The sequence below is a fragment of the Ictidomys tridecemlineatus genome, chromosome 9, assembly GCF_052094955.1.
Source record: "Ictidomys tridecemlineatus isolate mIctTri1 chromosome 9, mIctTri1.hap1, whole genome shotgun sequence".
NCBI classification, from domain to species: Eukaryota; Metazoa; Chordata; class Mammalia; order Rodentia; family Sciuridae; genus Ictidomys; species Ictidomys tridecemlineatus.
The window spans coordinates 112,617,549-112,630,814 of NC_135485.1; the positions used below are offsets into that span (position 1 = coordinate 112,617,549).

Consider the following 13,266-nt stretch of genomic DNA (forward strand, 5'->3'; position numbering starts at 1 on the left):
AAAAAAATCTGCATATAAAATTAGTAAACTATAAATGTTTATTAATGTTACACGTGATCCAGTTGCTGAATCCCAGGATCACTTTTATAAGCAAGAGAATGAATTCTCTGTTCTTGAAACAACTGCATGTTGTGGGGCGTACAAATTGCCAATTAGAAACTTAATGGCTTATTAGATGAAATATATAAAAATGAGAAAATATTAAGTATGTCTAAAGGATTTCAGTTAATAGGAACTCACTGTGAAATCATACGTAAGAGCCGAGCAAGACTTTCTGTATTTCTTAGTCCTTCATAGCATTCTACAAAATGCCAGATTAACTGTAAGAGCTCAGTTGCACGGTGCCTTCAGGGGAAAACCATTCTTCACTGCTTATCTAAATCCAGCCTTGGCTAGGTACCAAGTGCCACTTGACAACAGTGATTCCACAGGTTGATAAACTGTAGAGTTATCACATAATGATAATTTGCCTCGGGCCCCCCTTTCCTTTGTTTCCACTAGGAACGTCCAGAAGGAAGACCGCACTCCTATGGCCGAAGAATACAACGAATACAAACACATAAAGGCGAAACTCAGACTCCTGGAGGTGCTCATCAGCAAGAGAGACACTGATTCCAAGTCCATGTAAGGGGCACCCCAGCCCAGCAAGGGGTGCCTGCGGATGCAAAGAGGACTTACTGTTCTCCTGGTACAGAGCAGCTCTAGAAGGCAGCCTTGGAGCTGAACCTCCAAAGCCTGACACCCTTCTGCCGCCGGGCCTTTTGGGTGGGCTCCTGTTCCTGCTGCCTGCCCTAGAAACTGCCTCCATGGAAGATGACAGTGTGACCTGACTTGGGAATTTTGTCATAAGAAGTCAAGATTCCTGCACACTTACACACTTGTAGTGGGAACTTCACTAACACTAACAGTGATGAATCACTACCTTAGCCACACCCATCTACAGAGATTATACACTGTTTTTCCCTGGACAACTGAGAAACCAGAGAGAACATTCTCTAACTGTGATAAAAAACAAGCTCAGGACTTTACTCTGTAGAGTGAATTTGCTGTGGAGGTCCAGGTCCCTCTCTGGACCCAGTCAAGTGTGACCATGCATTGGAGCCCTATTTGCTGCCTTGGCCATTCTAGTGACCTTCCCACAGAGCTGCGCCTTCCCCACGTGTGAATCGATTTTCCCTCCAGCTCTCAGATGGAAGCTGCATCTGCCCACGGTGGCGGAGCAGTCATCCATGTGCGGGTGCGTTTCTTCAGGACTTCCTCAGCTGACAGATCCAGTCCCTGACGAGGACTTAATCTATCTTCAGAGGACAGAGGGATTGCAGCAGCAGCCATATTAATACTGATTTTTAAATCAGGTAACAGGTGAAGAGCCTGGAGATTGTTTCTTGAACACTGACTGCACTTACCAGTCTGGTTTTAATATTAAACACTAAGCGAGGCCAGCAGGCCTATATAACCTGCCGAGGGCTTGATTTTGTTGTGGTTCTAGCCAAACTTAAAGGGCCTTGCTTAATTCTTAGCCTCAGTATAGAGGATCATGTGAGAGAGGGAGTCTGTGCCATCAGCCTCCTGAATACCTACCAGAGTTTAATTTTTCTAAAAAAGTAAATCTGCACTAAAATCCCCAGACGGGTAAATGTAGCCCTCAGAGCTCAGCTCAAGGCAGAATCTAGCTCACACTACTTTCAAGAGCATATATAGTAGAAAAAAAATGGCATATATATAGCCAATTTTGATTGTAATTTTTTTCAAAGACTGTGTCACAAAGCTGTCTATATTAGACGTTTTGGAGGGACCAGGGAATTTAAGACACCAAATCATTCATCTCTTCATTGTGCTTGATGTCACGCTGTGATTTGTTTTTCTTTTTCACCTTCTGTGTCTGCCCTGAGGAAGAGGGTTTGGGGTCCGCCCTTGTGTTTTGTGAGGTAGAGCCCTGGTGTCTGCTTGCCCACCAGGCTGAAGTGCCATCTCAGAGGCTCCACCTCCTGAAGACAATATTGCAGGGTGGACAGGACAGCAGGGACCTCCTCCTGTTCTGAGAGTTGCTTTCTTAAAGGTTGCAGTTTTGTTTTCTAAAAAGGAAAGGGATAGAATGTAAAGCCGCACCAACCAGTTGTCAGTTGTAATAATGGGTCTTAAACACCTGGTGGCGGATTTACTTCTCCATTGCTGAAATGAGATAGCAGCTCTCCTCTGTTCAAGTGGTGGTGGGGAGGGGGGGTCAGGAGAAAGGAATGCCTTTAAGTTTTTCTTAATCATATAGAAGCATGAGCTATGTGTTGGAAGTGCCCTCATTTTAATCCACACATTTAAAGATGGTACATAATCCTACAAATTTAAATGTACATGAAAATATAGTTTGATATTCTTTGCTCTACTGTTTACATTACAGATCGTTATAATTTCAAGGAGATATATTATAAATAAAATGATGCACTTTAGGATGTTTTCTATTTTTGAAATCTGAACATGAATCATTCACATGACCAAAAATTGTATTTTTAAAAAGAAATACATGTCTAGTCTGTCCTTTTTAACTGTTCTCTTAAATAAGCTATGATATAAATCAAATTATCAGTTCACTTTTGAAGCACATCTAAGAATTGTTTTGAAAAAATATCCTATAGAATTTTTAAACTCCATACAAGTGAAAAGCTAGTAGGTTTTTGAAATCTGTTCTTTCTGCCAAAGGTAAATTAACTAAAAGATTTATTCAGGAATCCCCATTCAAATTTGTATGATTCAATAAAAGAAAACACCAACTTATAGTAAATTGTGTATGGAATATTGTGTTTTCCTTTGTAGTTTCTAATCTATATTCTTCAGAGAAAAAAAGCCAAATTAAGTTGGGGGTGGGGAGCTATGTGTACACCAGATCCTTTTTGAAGGCGTATGAGTCAGTGATTTCTGACTCTGCCAGAAACGCAGAGGCAAATCTGTTTCCATGACAACCATTGCTGCAGCCTAGCATCTCTAAGCACTAGAGACTGTGGCTTAATTGGCTTCAAACGACAGAATGCGGCAGACCGGTGTTTTTCCTTTGCTCTCTTGGGAATGTGTATGTTTATTAGCACATGCCAACAAAATAAATGTCAAGGGTTATTTAATAACAGTAAAGATAAAGCCTGAATAAGCTTGATTATATGATCATAAGAATTAGAGATAGCAAAGGCTTGTAATTTTCATAAGCACTTGCTATTGTGTTCAGTCTAGGGTAAATATTGAAATACATGTTTATATAAGTATGGTACCATTACTGCATTTCATCTTTGAAAAATTTGGTTTAGATTTCACTTTCTAAGACATGGAGGTGCAATGTTTAGGATAACGGCCAGCTTAAAAGTGCTTAAGACAGTAGACGTTTGCCCTTTGCTGCTAGAACAAAGTTGGCACAATCCTGGTGATCTCCCAACTCAGGGGAAATTTCCATGAAAGACCAAATCCAATTTCAAACTTGAGACTGGACTAATTTTTTTTTAATTAACTAATTGTTAGAGTGCAGTGTGAGCTACTCGATGAAATTTCTTCCCTGTGGTTGCCAGTTTAAAGTCAAAAGATTTTTTTTTTCAGCAGAGTAACACATCACCAAGGTTTTAGCTTTGTCTCATTCTGAAGCAACACTTGCTGGGGGAAGAGCCTCTTGCAGGGTGTGTCTGCTCCCAGGTGCGACATTTCTAGCCCAGGAAAAATGCCTCTGGGCTGTGCCTGTCATAAACACTAAACTGCAGCAGCAGTCTTGGAACCCTGAAGGGCCGAGCATTTGTGAATGTGGCTGAGCTTGGAATTCCTTACCAGGTAAATACTTGGGCTTGGTATCAGAATAAAGGAATGGCTGTGATACAACCAATTAAGCCTAGTCGTTCTGGGGGTTGCCTAGTTTTCAGCAGTGAGAACTAGACCTGGTAACTAGAACCAATCACAGATTTGTAAGAAAAATCACATTTTAAAATTTGTCATTTTTTTTTAAAAGATATCTTTAAATCTGAGAATGAAGATACCATTTTTCTGCTTTTGATGGCGTATTTATTGTTGAACACCATCAGCTATTAACTGCTTGGTGAAAAACTGGTTGTCATCTAAATTCTGTTTTGCTTTCCCAGCACGCTGCTTCCTGGATTCTTCTCCCTCAAGTGGGAAGAAGTGCTTTCTGCGCCAAGATCAATGCCTTTGGGATGTTCTTTTTTAGCATCCACTTGATTAAAGAAGTGGAAGGGACAAAACTATCCTAAATGTTAAGTGGCATTTCCTCTAAAGCCCACATTTAAAGAGACCCGGAATGTGCTTTTCTCTCCTTTGTTCATTTTTATCTCTTTGCCTACTTGACCCTCAAAATGTACTAAAGAGCATTATTTGCCAAACTGGCTGAACATTTTTTCAGATTTTTATAGATTCACATTGTGCACACTGCCGCTGTCACAAATGGTGGCCACTATGGCAGGCTCCAAGCAGGAGTGATAGATACATACCAGTCAGGCAGCAGCACCAGCCATTGCCCAAACAGACTGTGCCCCATCTGGCATCTGCACTTGTCTCCCAAGAGCTTCTTAGTAGATGCTTGTATATAGACCAAGAACAGAAAGAAGTACAGATGTGACAAATATGTATGTGAAAAGGAGGTCTATGTACATTTACAACTTCATAGTATTACAAAGTTGCAGTTATATCTTTTAGAGAATCTCATTTTACCTGGAATGGAGCCAGTCATGGTTACCTGTGTAGCTAGAGAAATCAGTTCCATGGCAGATCTAATTCACCTGAAAATACCTACACAGTCATGAATATGGTCAAGAATGAATAAAATTTTCCCAAGTAATATGGGCCCAGAACAATGTTTACATGACGTGTAAGCAGAAAGAATTTGAAATTACCAATGTCCTTTTTAAAATGTAAATCGAATGAAAAATATTATGTACATTTTTGTACATGACTTTTGTATAAGCTTAAAAAAATAAAATATTTTTAACTGGATGTTCTGAAATGTGTGAGAGTGTCAGGGATAGATGACTGAACTGCCTGTGGGGGTCTGATCGTTCCCTTCTTTAAGGAATCCAACGCTGGCTCCCTGGAGCCCCTCAGAAGACTCATGAGGACTGAGTTTTTGTTCTGCCTCCAGGGAAGAAGGGCACTGGAAGGTGAAGCAAACTGGTACATGTTAGCCATGTCCATGTTGTAGCTAGAAAAACATATTGTGTTCTATGCTCAGCTGCCTTTAAATCAATTCATAAAAGTGGCAGGAAGTGCTTGGGGAGGGGGTGTGTAGAAACAAAGGCATTAAAGCAAAATATTTTTTTAAGTACATTTCCAAAGTCTACGAGGCCATCATAGGCAAATATATTTGGTATTTACTATTCTGAAACTTATTAATACGACTACCAGAAAACAGACTTTGGGGAAAAGGCACATTTTAATTTTGTAAAGTAAGTACCTCACCCTTAATGTTGCCCGTCACAGGCCAGGTGCAGCACTAAGAACCTGCCAGGTACCTGCCAACTTAAGCCTTGAATGGCTGTGAGGTCGGTGCCCCAAGGTAGGTGGGCATGCAGGTGTCCTTTGGACTGCATGTGCTATATATATATATACAGTGACTTCAAAAAAACATCAGGCTTGAAGTAAAGACCTTGTCCTAGGATTGGCCCCAGGACCAGTTTGACTTGAGAGTACAAGCACAGTGCTGCTAACATAGATGTGATTTAACAAGGTCCTGCTGAAACTGAGGCTGATCCAGAATTGTTTAAATTTTGTAATACTGATCCAAAGTAATAAAATTTGCCACAAGTTACAGGCAGCACTTAGTGATCCTCCATTTCCTTCAACATTTTGATGTTGCCTCTTTTGAGGAACCAGAAAGTTTAAGCCCAAGTACATGAAGGTCCTCCAGGTTGTGACAAAGCCACCCTCACCTTTGCACTGGCTTTGCTTCTGGTCCTATACTAGTTTGCAGAACTATGGACAACCTCAATGGGAATTTCAGAATGGTATCTCCGCACAGTTGGGGAGCGAAGAGAGGCAAGACCCCCTTCAAGAGTCCCATTATTACCTCTTCTAAAAATGAATTCTGAATATTGTAAGACAATATATATCAGCTATCCCGAAGTTGGGTCAGCTCACTGAGGCTATATATACATAGTAGAATTTCATATTCAGTAAAAGCCAAAAGTAAAATTAATTCCCAAAGGCATTTTTAGAATCCTGGCTGGCAGGCAGACAAATGGGGTTTGGCAGGAACTGGGGTTGTTGACAGCTTGGTTCTCACTTTTCCTCTCCAGCATCAAGGCTTATACCACAAGGGTGGCTCCGAGTTGTACGGCAGCTGCTCGGAGGAACTCAGCCCAATGCAAAACAGCAAGGACATCTCTGAGAGCACTCAGATCCCCAACTGGGCCATGTGTATATAAATTATATGTGAACTGCAAATCCTGAAATTCATAATCTTTTAGATGTTTGAACTTAATTTCTCAAAAGCAATCCAAAGATATGTAGAAATCTTTATATTGTTTATCTGGTTCTCCAGCTTTGAGTACTATTTAGTAAGATATTTTGAGATATTATGATTTTTCTGTAACTGTTACTTTTGAAGAACTTAAAATTACTATACAGGATTAAACAAAAGGAAGGGAAAAGACAGTGAAAGCAGCAGAGAGTAGTGCTTCTTCCACTGAACATGCATGTGAAGGTGTGGGATCTTGGAGTTGTAGTAGCTCTCTAGGGCTTCACATGAACACCTTCCTGAGGTGCTGCATTATGTTCAGTCCAAGAACCTTATCTTGAGGAGGATGCAGACTGCATTCTGGGCAACTGTGAAATGAATAGCTCTGCCAATTAATCCAACATAGTGAGTTAATAGAGAGGTAACAGACACCAGCACACTGGACCACACTCAAGGAGAATAGACCACTGCTGATGCTTGAGGGCCACACTGCAGATGGTCCAGCTGTATAACCTACCCTCCCAAAGTCTGTTTCTTTATGTGAAAAAAACGGGAATATGATCATAGTACCTACCCAAGAGGCTTATCACAAGAATTTAGTTAGATGACTGTAAACTGATAACACAGTAAATCCTCAACAGACAATGGTGCTGGGGGTCCTCATTGAGGCAAAGATTCTTCTTATCTTCAAGTCCAGTAATGCATTTTGAATCCCTACAAAAAAGGAACTGTATTTCCCAGTATCATATCCCCCGCCATCGCCCTCTGATTCCTTGTTTATATAAGTCAGATCAGAATATACCTCCAGCACTTTAAGCACAAATTAGTGCTAATAGGATGAGCCAGATTTCATGGGAACATTAACCAATTATTCTCTCGGGGGAAAAATCATAAATGGTGACTGTTGCTATTCTCAAGCAAATCACATATAAAGGCATTGCCTCAGAAGGATTAATGCTTGCTACATTCCTTCTCTCACAGAGGCAGGGCAAACCCCTCTAAGTCTACTTCTCCCCAAAACATTTTGGGAGGTCTGAATCTGCTCAGGCATGTATGAAGAATGAACTTTCTGATGCCTGAGGCCAATGCGGGAATGTTTGAGTTCAGGGAAAGGAGAAAGGGGTCAGAATAAACTTTGGATTGGCTTCCTGGTCACTTAAATGTCCTGAAATTTCTACCTTGGGGTATATTTTTAACAACTAAAAACTAAATGTACCCCTGAGAGGAGAGTTACTCCAATTTTGGCAAGCTCCTAATCAGCATACTAAATCTCGTCAAAACCTAAGGTCAAGGCTGGGAAAGTACCTGGGGTCCTCCAGTCCCTCCTTAATCTGCAGAAGGAATAAACTAAAGGTGTCATTGCTGGGGCCAGAGGCAGGGCAAGTTCTGGGATTTAGTGATTTTATATTCTCATTGAATGAGGCTGTGCTCCACCTGTTACCTCAGAAATTCAGAACCTTCAGATCTCCTGTCCCAACACTCTGCCATGCCTTGAACTTGAGAGTCCTTGATTTTGGTTCACAGACGTCTGCATTCCCGAGAATGTTCAGGCATCAAAGGTCAAGAGACCCATTTATGACAAGCAGCAGTAGCTTTGGTTGTGGCAGGCCAGCCCTGCTGGGACCACAGGCCAGTACCTAGTTGGCACTTGCTGTCAACTTCTGCCCTGAAGAGTGCCGACCTCTGATGAACCAGAGGAGAATGGGGCTTTTTCCAAATCTGCTCTTTGCTTTCTTTTCCTCCTTATCCTAAAGAAAAAGTAACCATGAAAGACTTATCTGGTTTAGTGCTTGGCTCCATCTGAGGGGTACGTGTGTGTCTTTTAACTCTTATTTAAGTTTCTCAGGAAGTTTCACAGCAGTAGAAACTGAATCAATAATTATCATAAATTGTATCTAACTCCCATGGGATTAGGCCGAGGAAAATCAGCTTTTAAAAGATCTGAAGACCATGTGATTGTGCACCCTGCCAAGTACCCAGTCACTCTGTGGGGGTGGGGGGAGCTGACAACTGAACTAATTTTCCTGGTGCTACACACAACTAAGGCGTATGCATGCCATCATTTTGGAAGGAAAAACCAAAACCTGGATTGGCTGATCCACAGGAGAGGCTGTTATTAATGCAGAGCCAAGGAGTCTGCCATTACTGGGGTGGACACTTCTCTGGCACCTATTCTCTAGCATGTCTCACTGTACAAGTAAAGGGCATGAGAGATGTTAACCAAAACCTGCCTGGCTTGGAGGGGACCAGCAGCCCTATCTGCATCAGTCTGTGTTAGCAGCCCAAAGCAGAGATTGAGTCAAGAAACCAACATTTGGGGATAGAGTTGTGGTTCAGTGGTAGAATGTTTGCCTAGCACATGTGAATCACTGGGTTCGATCCTCAGCATAAAACAAACAACAAAAAAAAAGTTAAAAAAAAAGCCGCCAACATTTGCCCAACCCTCCACAGGGCTCAGCTCTCGTGGGGTGCATTAATCCCTCTTTTCCAAGAACCTGAACTGGGAAGGCACAGTGGTAGGTTTTGTGTTGCTTCCAATTGGAGAGCTCCCTTGGTCAACAGAGAATGTTCACCTTTTCTGAATCCCCATCCTTATCACATATTTCTGCACTGCTTTGCATGATCCTGTTCCCAGCATAAGCCTGTAGGCTAAACTACGCATGACTCCAGTCCATGATCCACAGAAACATCTCAAAAACATCCATAAACCAAAAAAGCAGCCTCTGGTACTAACGAAGTTAAGGTTATCAAAAGGCAACATGGGCACTGTGTTCTTAGTCATTTTAGAGTCATTTAGAGACTTAACTGGTTTTAAATTTGTGGTGTTTTTTGTTTCCTTGTTTTTGTTTGTTTGTTTGTTTTGTGCAGTACTGGGGATTGAACCCAGGGATACTCTGCCACTGAACTACATCCCCAGCCTTTTTAATTTTGATACAGGGTCTCAATAAGTTGCTGAGCCTGACCTTGACCTTGTGATCTTCCTGCCTCAGCCTCCCAAGTTGCTGGGGATTACAGGCATGTACCACCATACCCTGCTTGCTTGGTTCCATTTTCGGAGCCAAAGAAAACTTGAGACAATCAACATTCACATTTCTCAATAAAAGGAAATAATGAAACTTAGCAGATTGGCTTTGACTTTAAATTATTTTCTTTTTCTCCTAAGCTTGTCCCTAACAAAGTATTCTATTCACTGGGTATCACTACAAATCTATTTTGCTATTCTATCATACGTCCTCCTTTGACTTGCCTATCAGCTGATTAACTACTATCTGACTATTAAATCCAAATCATAGTTCGGGGAGAAACAAGCAGATACTGAGCTCCTTGCTCCCACCTCACACCCCCCTGTAAAAAATCCTGCCAAAAGATAGGAGGAAACTAAGTTTGGGAAATGCCATATACTCTATTCCCCTTTTAGAGATTCACAAAGTTGTCTAGGAAGTCTTATAATAAAGTTTAACTTTCCTTAACCCAGAGATAGCCATATCTCATATAAATACAAACCTTCCTTTTCCTCCTCATAAAAGATGTTTTTCTATGGGAAGTGCTGCCTTCTGCCAAGTACTGAGACTTAAAGATCAAGTCTTCCTGTTCCTGAAAACACAGAGCTGCTTGACCGGTCAGAGCTGCCTATGAGCCTACAGTCTCCCATCGCCATGGAGTGACCAAGTAAGTTCCTATCCTGAGAGGACCTTGCCTTTACCCTCTGCCCTGAGACAGTCCAGCATCACTGTGCGGAGAGGTGAGGAGGGCACAGAATACCCACACTCCAAGCTCTAACCAGAGGCAAAACTCTCAATTCCAATACTTAGCTAAAATCCCATTGAGCCAAACACAATGTGACATCCTAGATCGGACCTTGTAAATCCAAGACACCAGCGGAAAAACTGGTAAAGATCCAAATTAAGTCTGGCATTTAGTTAATCAGAGTTTCCTAATATTGGTTTCCTTAATTTTAGTAAATATACCACATACCAGGGTTTTAAGGTAAACATTACGGGAAACTGAGGAATTCAAGAAACCTGTATTTTCTTTGCTCCCTTTCTATAAGTCTAAAATAATCAAAATAAAAATATTAAAGGAAGAAAATAACAAAACAAACCCCTAAAGAGGGATCACCTGAAAGATATGAAGCTCATCCTTCTCTCCACATTGTATAATGAACCTTTCTTACTCCATTCGGGCTGCCAAACAAAACACCACAGACTGAGTAACTTACAAACAGAAATGTGTATCTGACCATTATGGAGGCTGGGAATTCCAAAGTCAAGGCATTGGTGGTCTTCTGAAGGCTGCTTTGAGACTGCCTTCTCACTGAGTCCTCACAAGGCAAGCAGGCAAGGCATCTCTATAGCTTCTTTTATAAGGACACTAATTTCACTCATGAGGCCTGTGCCGAAGCACTTAATGGAATGACCACCCAAAGCCCAGCCTCCTCATGCTCTCACTTTGGGGTTAAGTCTCAATACATGAATTTTAGAGGGATACAAAAATTCATACCATTGCAGGTCCCACTGCATCCTGGGCAGGAAAAAAGAGGGGCTGCCCCACCCATTGTGAGGTATTAAGCATACTTCACCCCAAACCACTCATGTCAAGCAGAGGCCACCCAGTGGGTAACACTCAGCTACGCTTGAGACCCAATGCAGACGTCATGAGACCTGCCACCTGATCACCACTGAATTGCATACTGGCAGCAAAACACAAAACTTGGTGTGACTACCCACCATATCATGTTCCTTTTTATTTGACTACTGTGTAGCCTCAAATTTGCTGCTCATATTCAGCAGGTGGGCAAAATACAGGTTAGTAGTCAAGCCCAGGGCCCACCATTTTGTAATAACAAGCAAGTTATTGTCACCTGAGAAGCTTGGATAGCGCTGGTAATTATTATTAAGAGATTATGTACTAGGCACTGTTCAATGTGCTTTCCATGAATTCATTTAATCCTCGTAACAATTCCATGAGGTAGGCACTCCTTCTGTCCCCCCTTTAACAGGAAGAAAATGAGGCACAGAGAGGTTAAGAAATCTGATCAAACCTACAAAGCCAGAAATGGCAATGGTGGCAATTAAATGTATAATGCCTAGTAAATATTGATGCAAGATCTGGTATATAACATGTAATCAATATGGGTTATTACTAAACTCAGAATCTTAGTATCCATTTCTGTGGCTTAATCTAAGATGTGATTTTCTTACCCTGGGGGTTGGGGGTGAGGGCAGCCCAAACCCTTATTTTCTCTAGTTCAACTTCAAATTATGCCTCAAGTTTCTCTTAAGACTTCAGAAAACTTATTCACTGCTCTAGTGATTCCTGCAAGTCCAATTTCATAGGGATTGGCCAATCCATTTCTGTAAAGTTCTAGGCATTATTATGTTAGGCATGGTAGGTCATACAATCTGTTATATAGCCCTCCATTTTTTTTTAACATCTTTCAATCTTTAGAAACATAGAAATCATTTGCACTTAAGGGCTACAGTTTTCTAGGATTATTAATAGATACCATATAAATCACCAAAAGGCTTCTGTATGGAATGGGTGGAACCATCAACATTTGCTAAATTACCTAGTTACACTCTGCATAACCCCACCTACCAAAGGAAAACTGCCAAAGAATTTCATTAAACTAGGAAGTGACTGAAATGATGAAGATACATCCAAAAGTCTGTAGGGGAGGAAGGCAAATCTAAAAATCCCTGACTGGAAAAGTGAAGTCTTCTCAAGTAGAAAGTAATGTAGGGGAAAAAGGAAACTATCCCAGAATAATCATAGTGTTCTAGAAGCATCACTGAATTTCATTCATGTAATAAATATTTAGGAATATTTCCTGGGCTTCTCCATGTACACACTGTTCTCAGTAATAGAATTATAGAACATTAAAACTCAAAGGGACCTTAGAAATTATCTGGTCCAGTTTCCTTATTTCAAGAATGAAGATTCTGTGGCCTCAAACTTCTTTGAAATAACTTGGTTATTTATGTCCAAATTTAAATGTGATCAGTTTCCTTGCCCCTCAAGCTTGGCATTGACATAGGTTATTAAATGTTGGTGAATGGAACTTATTATTGAAAAACTACTCTTCTTTATTATTTTAAAACCATTTACTAAACCTGGTAAAACAATATATCATTGTTTTAAAAAATTATTGAAAATTCTTCTGCTTGTTTTTCATACTCTTACAGCATGTGTAAGTGGGCTAAGGATGGATCACTGGATGAACAAGTCTAATTCATCTTCAACCTCTCTTCTACTTCCTCCTCTCCTTTTTACACAATCTTCCTAGTTCCACTGCTGCTACCCTTGCTGCTCTGAGCTGCTGTTTCTGCTTTAGTATTTCCCATTCCAAGTACTCCAGATTTATACCATCCACATTTTCCTTCTTAAAACCATTCTCAGAACCAGTCTCAGTGGCGCACACCTGTAATCCCAGCAACTTTGGGAGGCTGAGGAGGATCAAAGGCAGCCCCAGCAATTTAGCAAGGCCCTAAGCAACTCAAAGTGAGACCCTGTCTCTAAATAAAATATTAAAAAGAACCAGAAATGTGGCTCAGTGGTTATGGGCTCCTGGGTTCAATCCCAGTACAAAAAGGGCGGGGAGTCTCAGGTCACATCACCTAGAGGCTCTGGATCCTTGAGCAAATGCCACCTAGCTACTCAATAAAGTTCTAATTCAGAGCTTCATTCTCTTGGTCCAAGTCTCCCATCTTTCTTTCTAATCTTATTTATCATTCCTCCACTTCCTCTGATGCTCCCTTCAAACTGTTCCATACCCTTCCCTAAAATATGTTCCCTTTGTTTGTGCCTTTGCTGAGGCTTCTCCCTCTCTGGGAAAC

At 41.1% G+C, this 13,266-nt stretch overlaps 1 protein-coding gene across 9 annotated transcripts in view; it reads left to right on the forward strand.

Annotated features, from left to right (window-relative positions):
• Fam13a (family with sequence similarity 13 member A) overlaps window positions 1-4,971 on the forward strand; it is a 328,573-nt gene extending 323,602 nt beyond the window's left edge. For all 9 annotated transcript variants that reach the window (XM_040293090.2, XM_078021926.1, XM_078021923.1 and 6 more), the window contains one exon: window positions 502-4,971. In XM_040293090.2, coding sequence (XP_040149024.2) covers window positions 502-628 — 127 coding nt within the window. In that variant the 3' untranslated portion in view covers window positions 629-4,971. The remainder of the gene's footprint in view (window positions 1-501) is intronic.
• The last annotated feature ends 8,295 nt before the right edge of the window (window positions 4,972-13,266 follow it).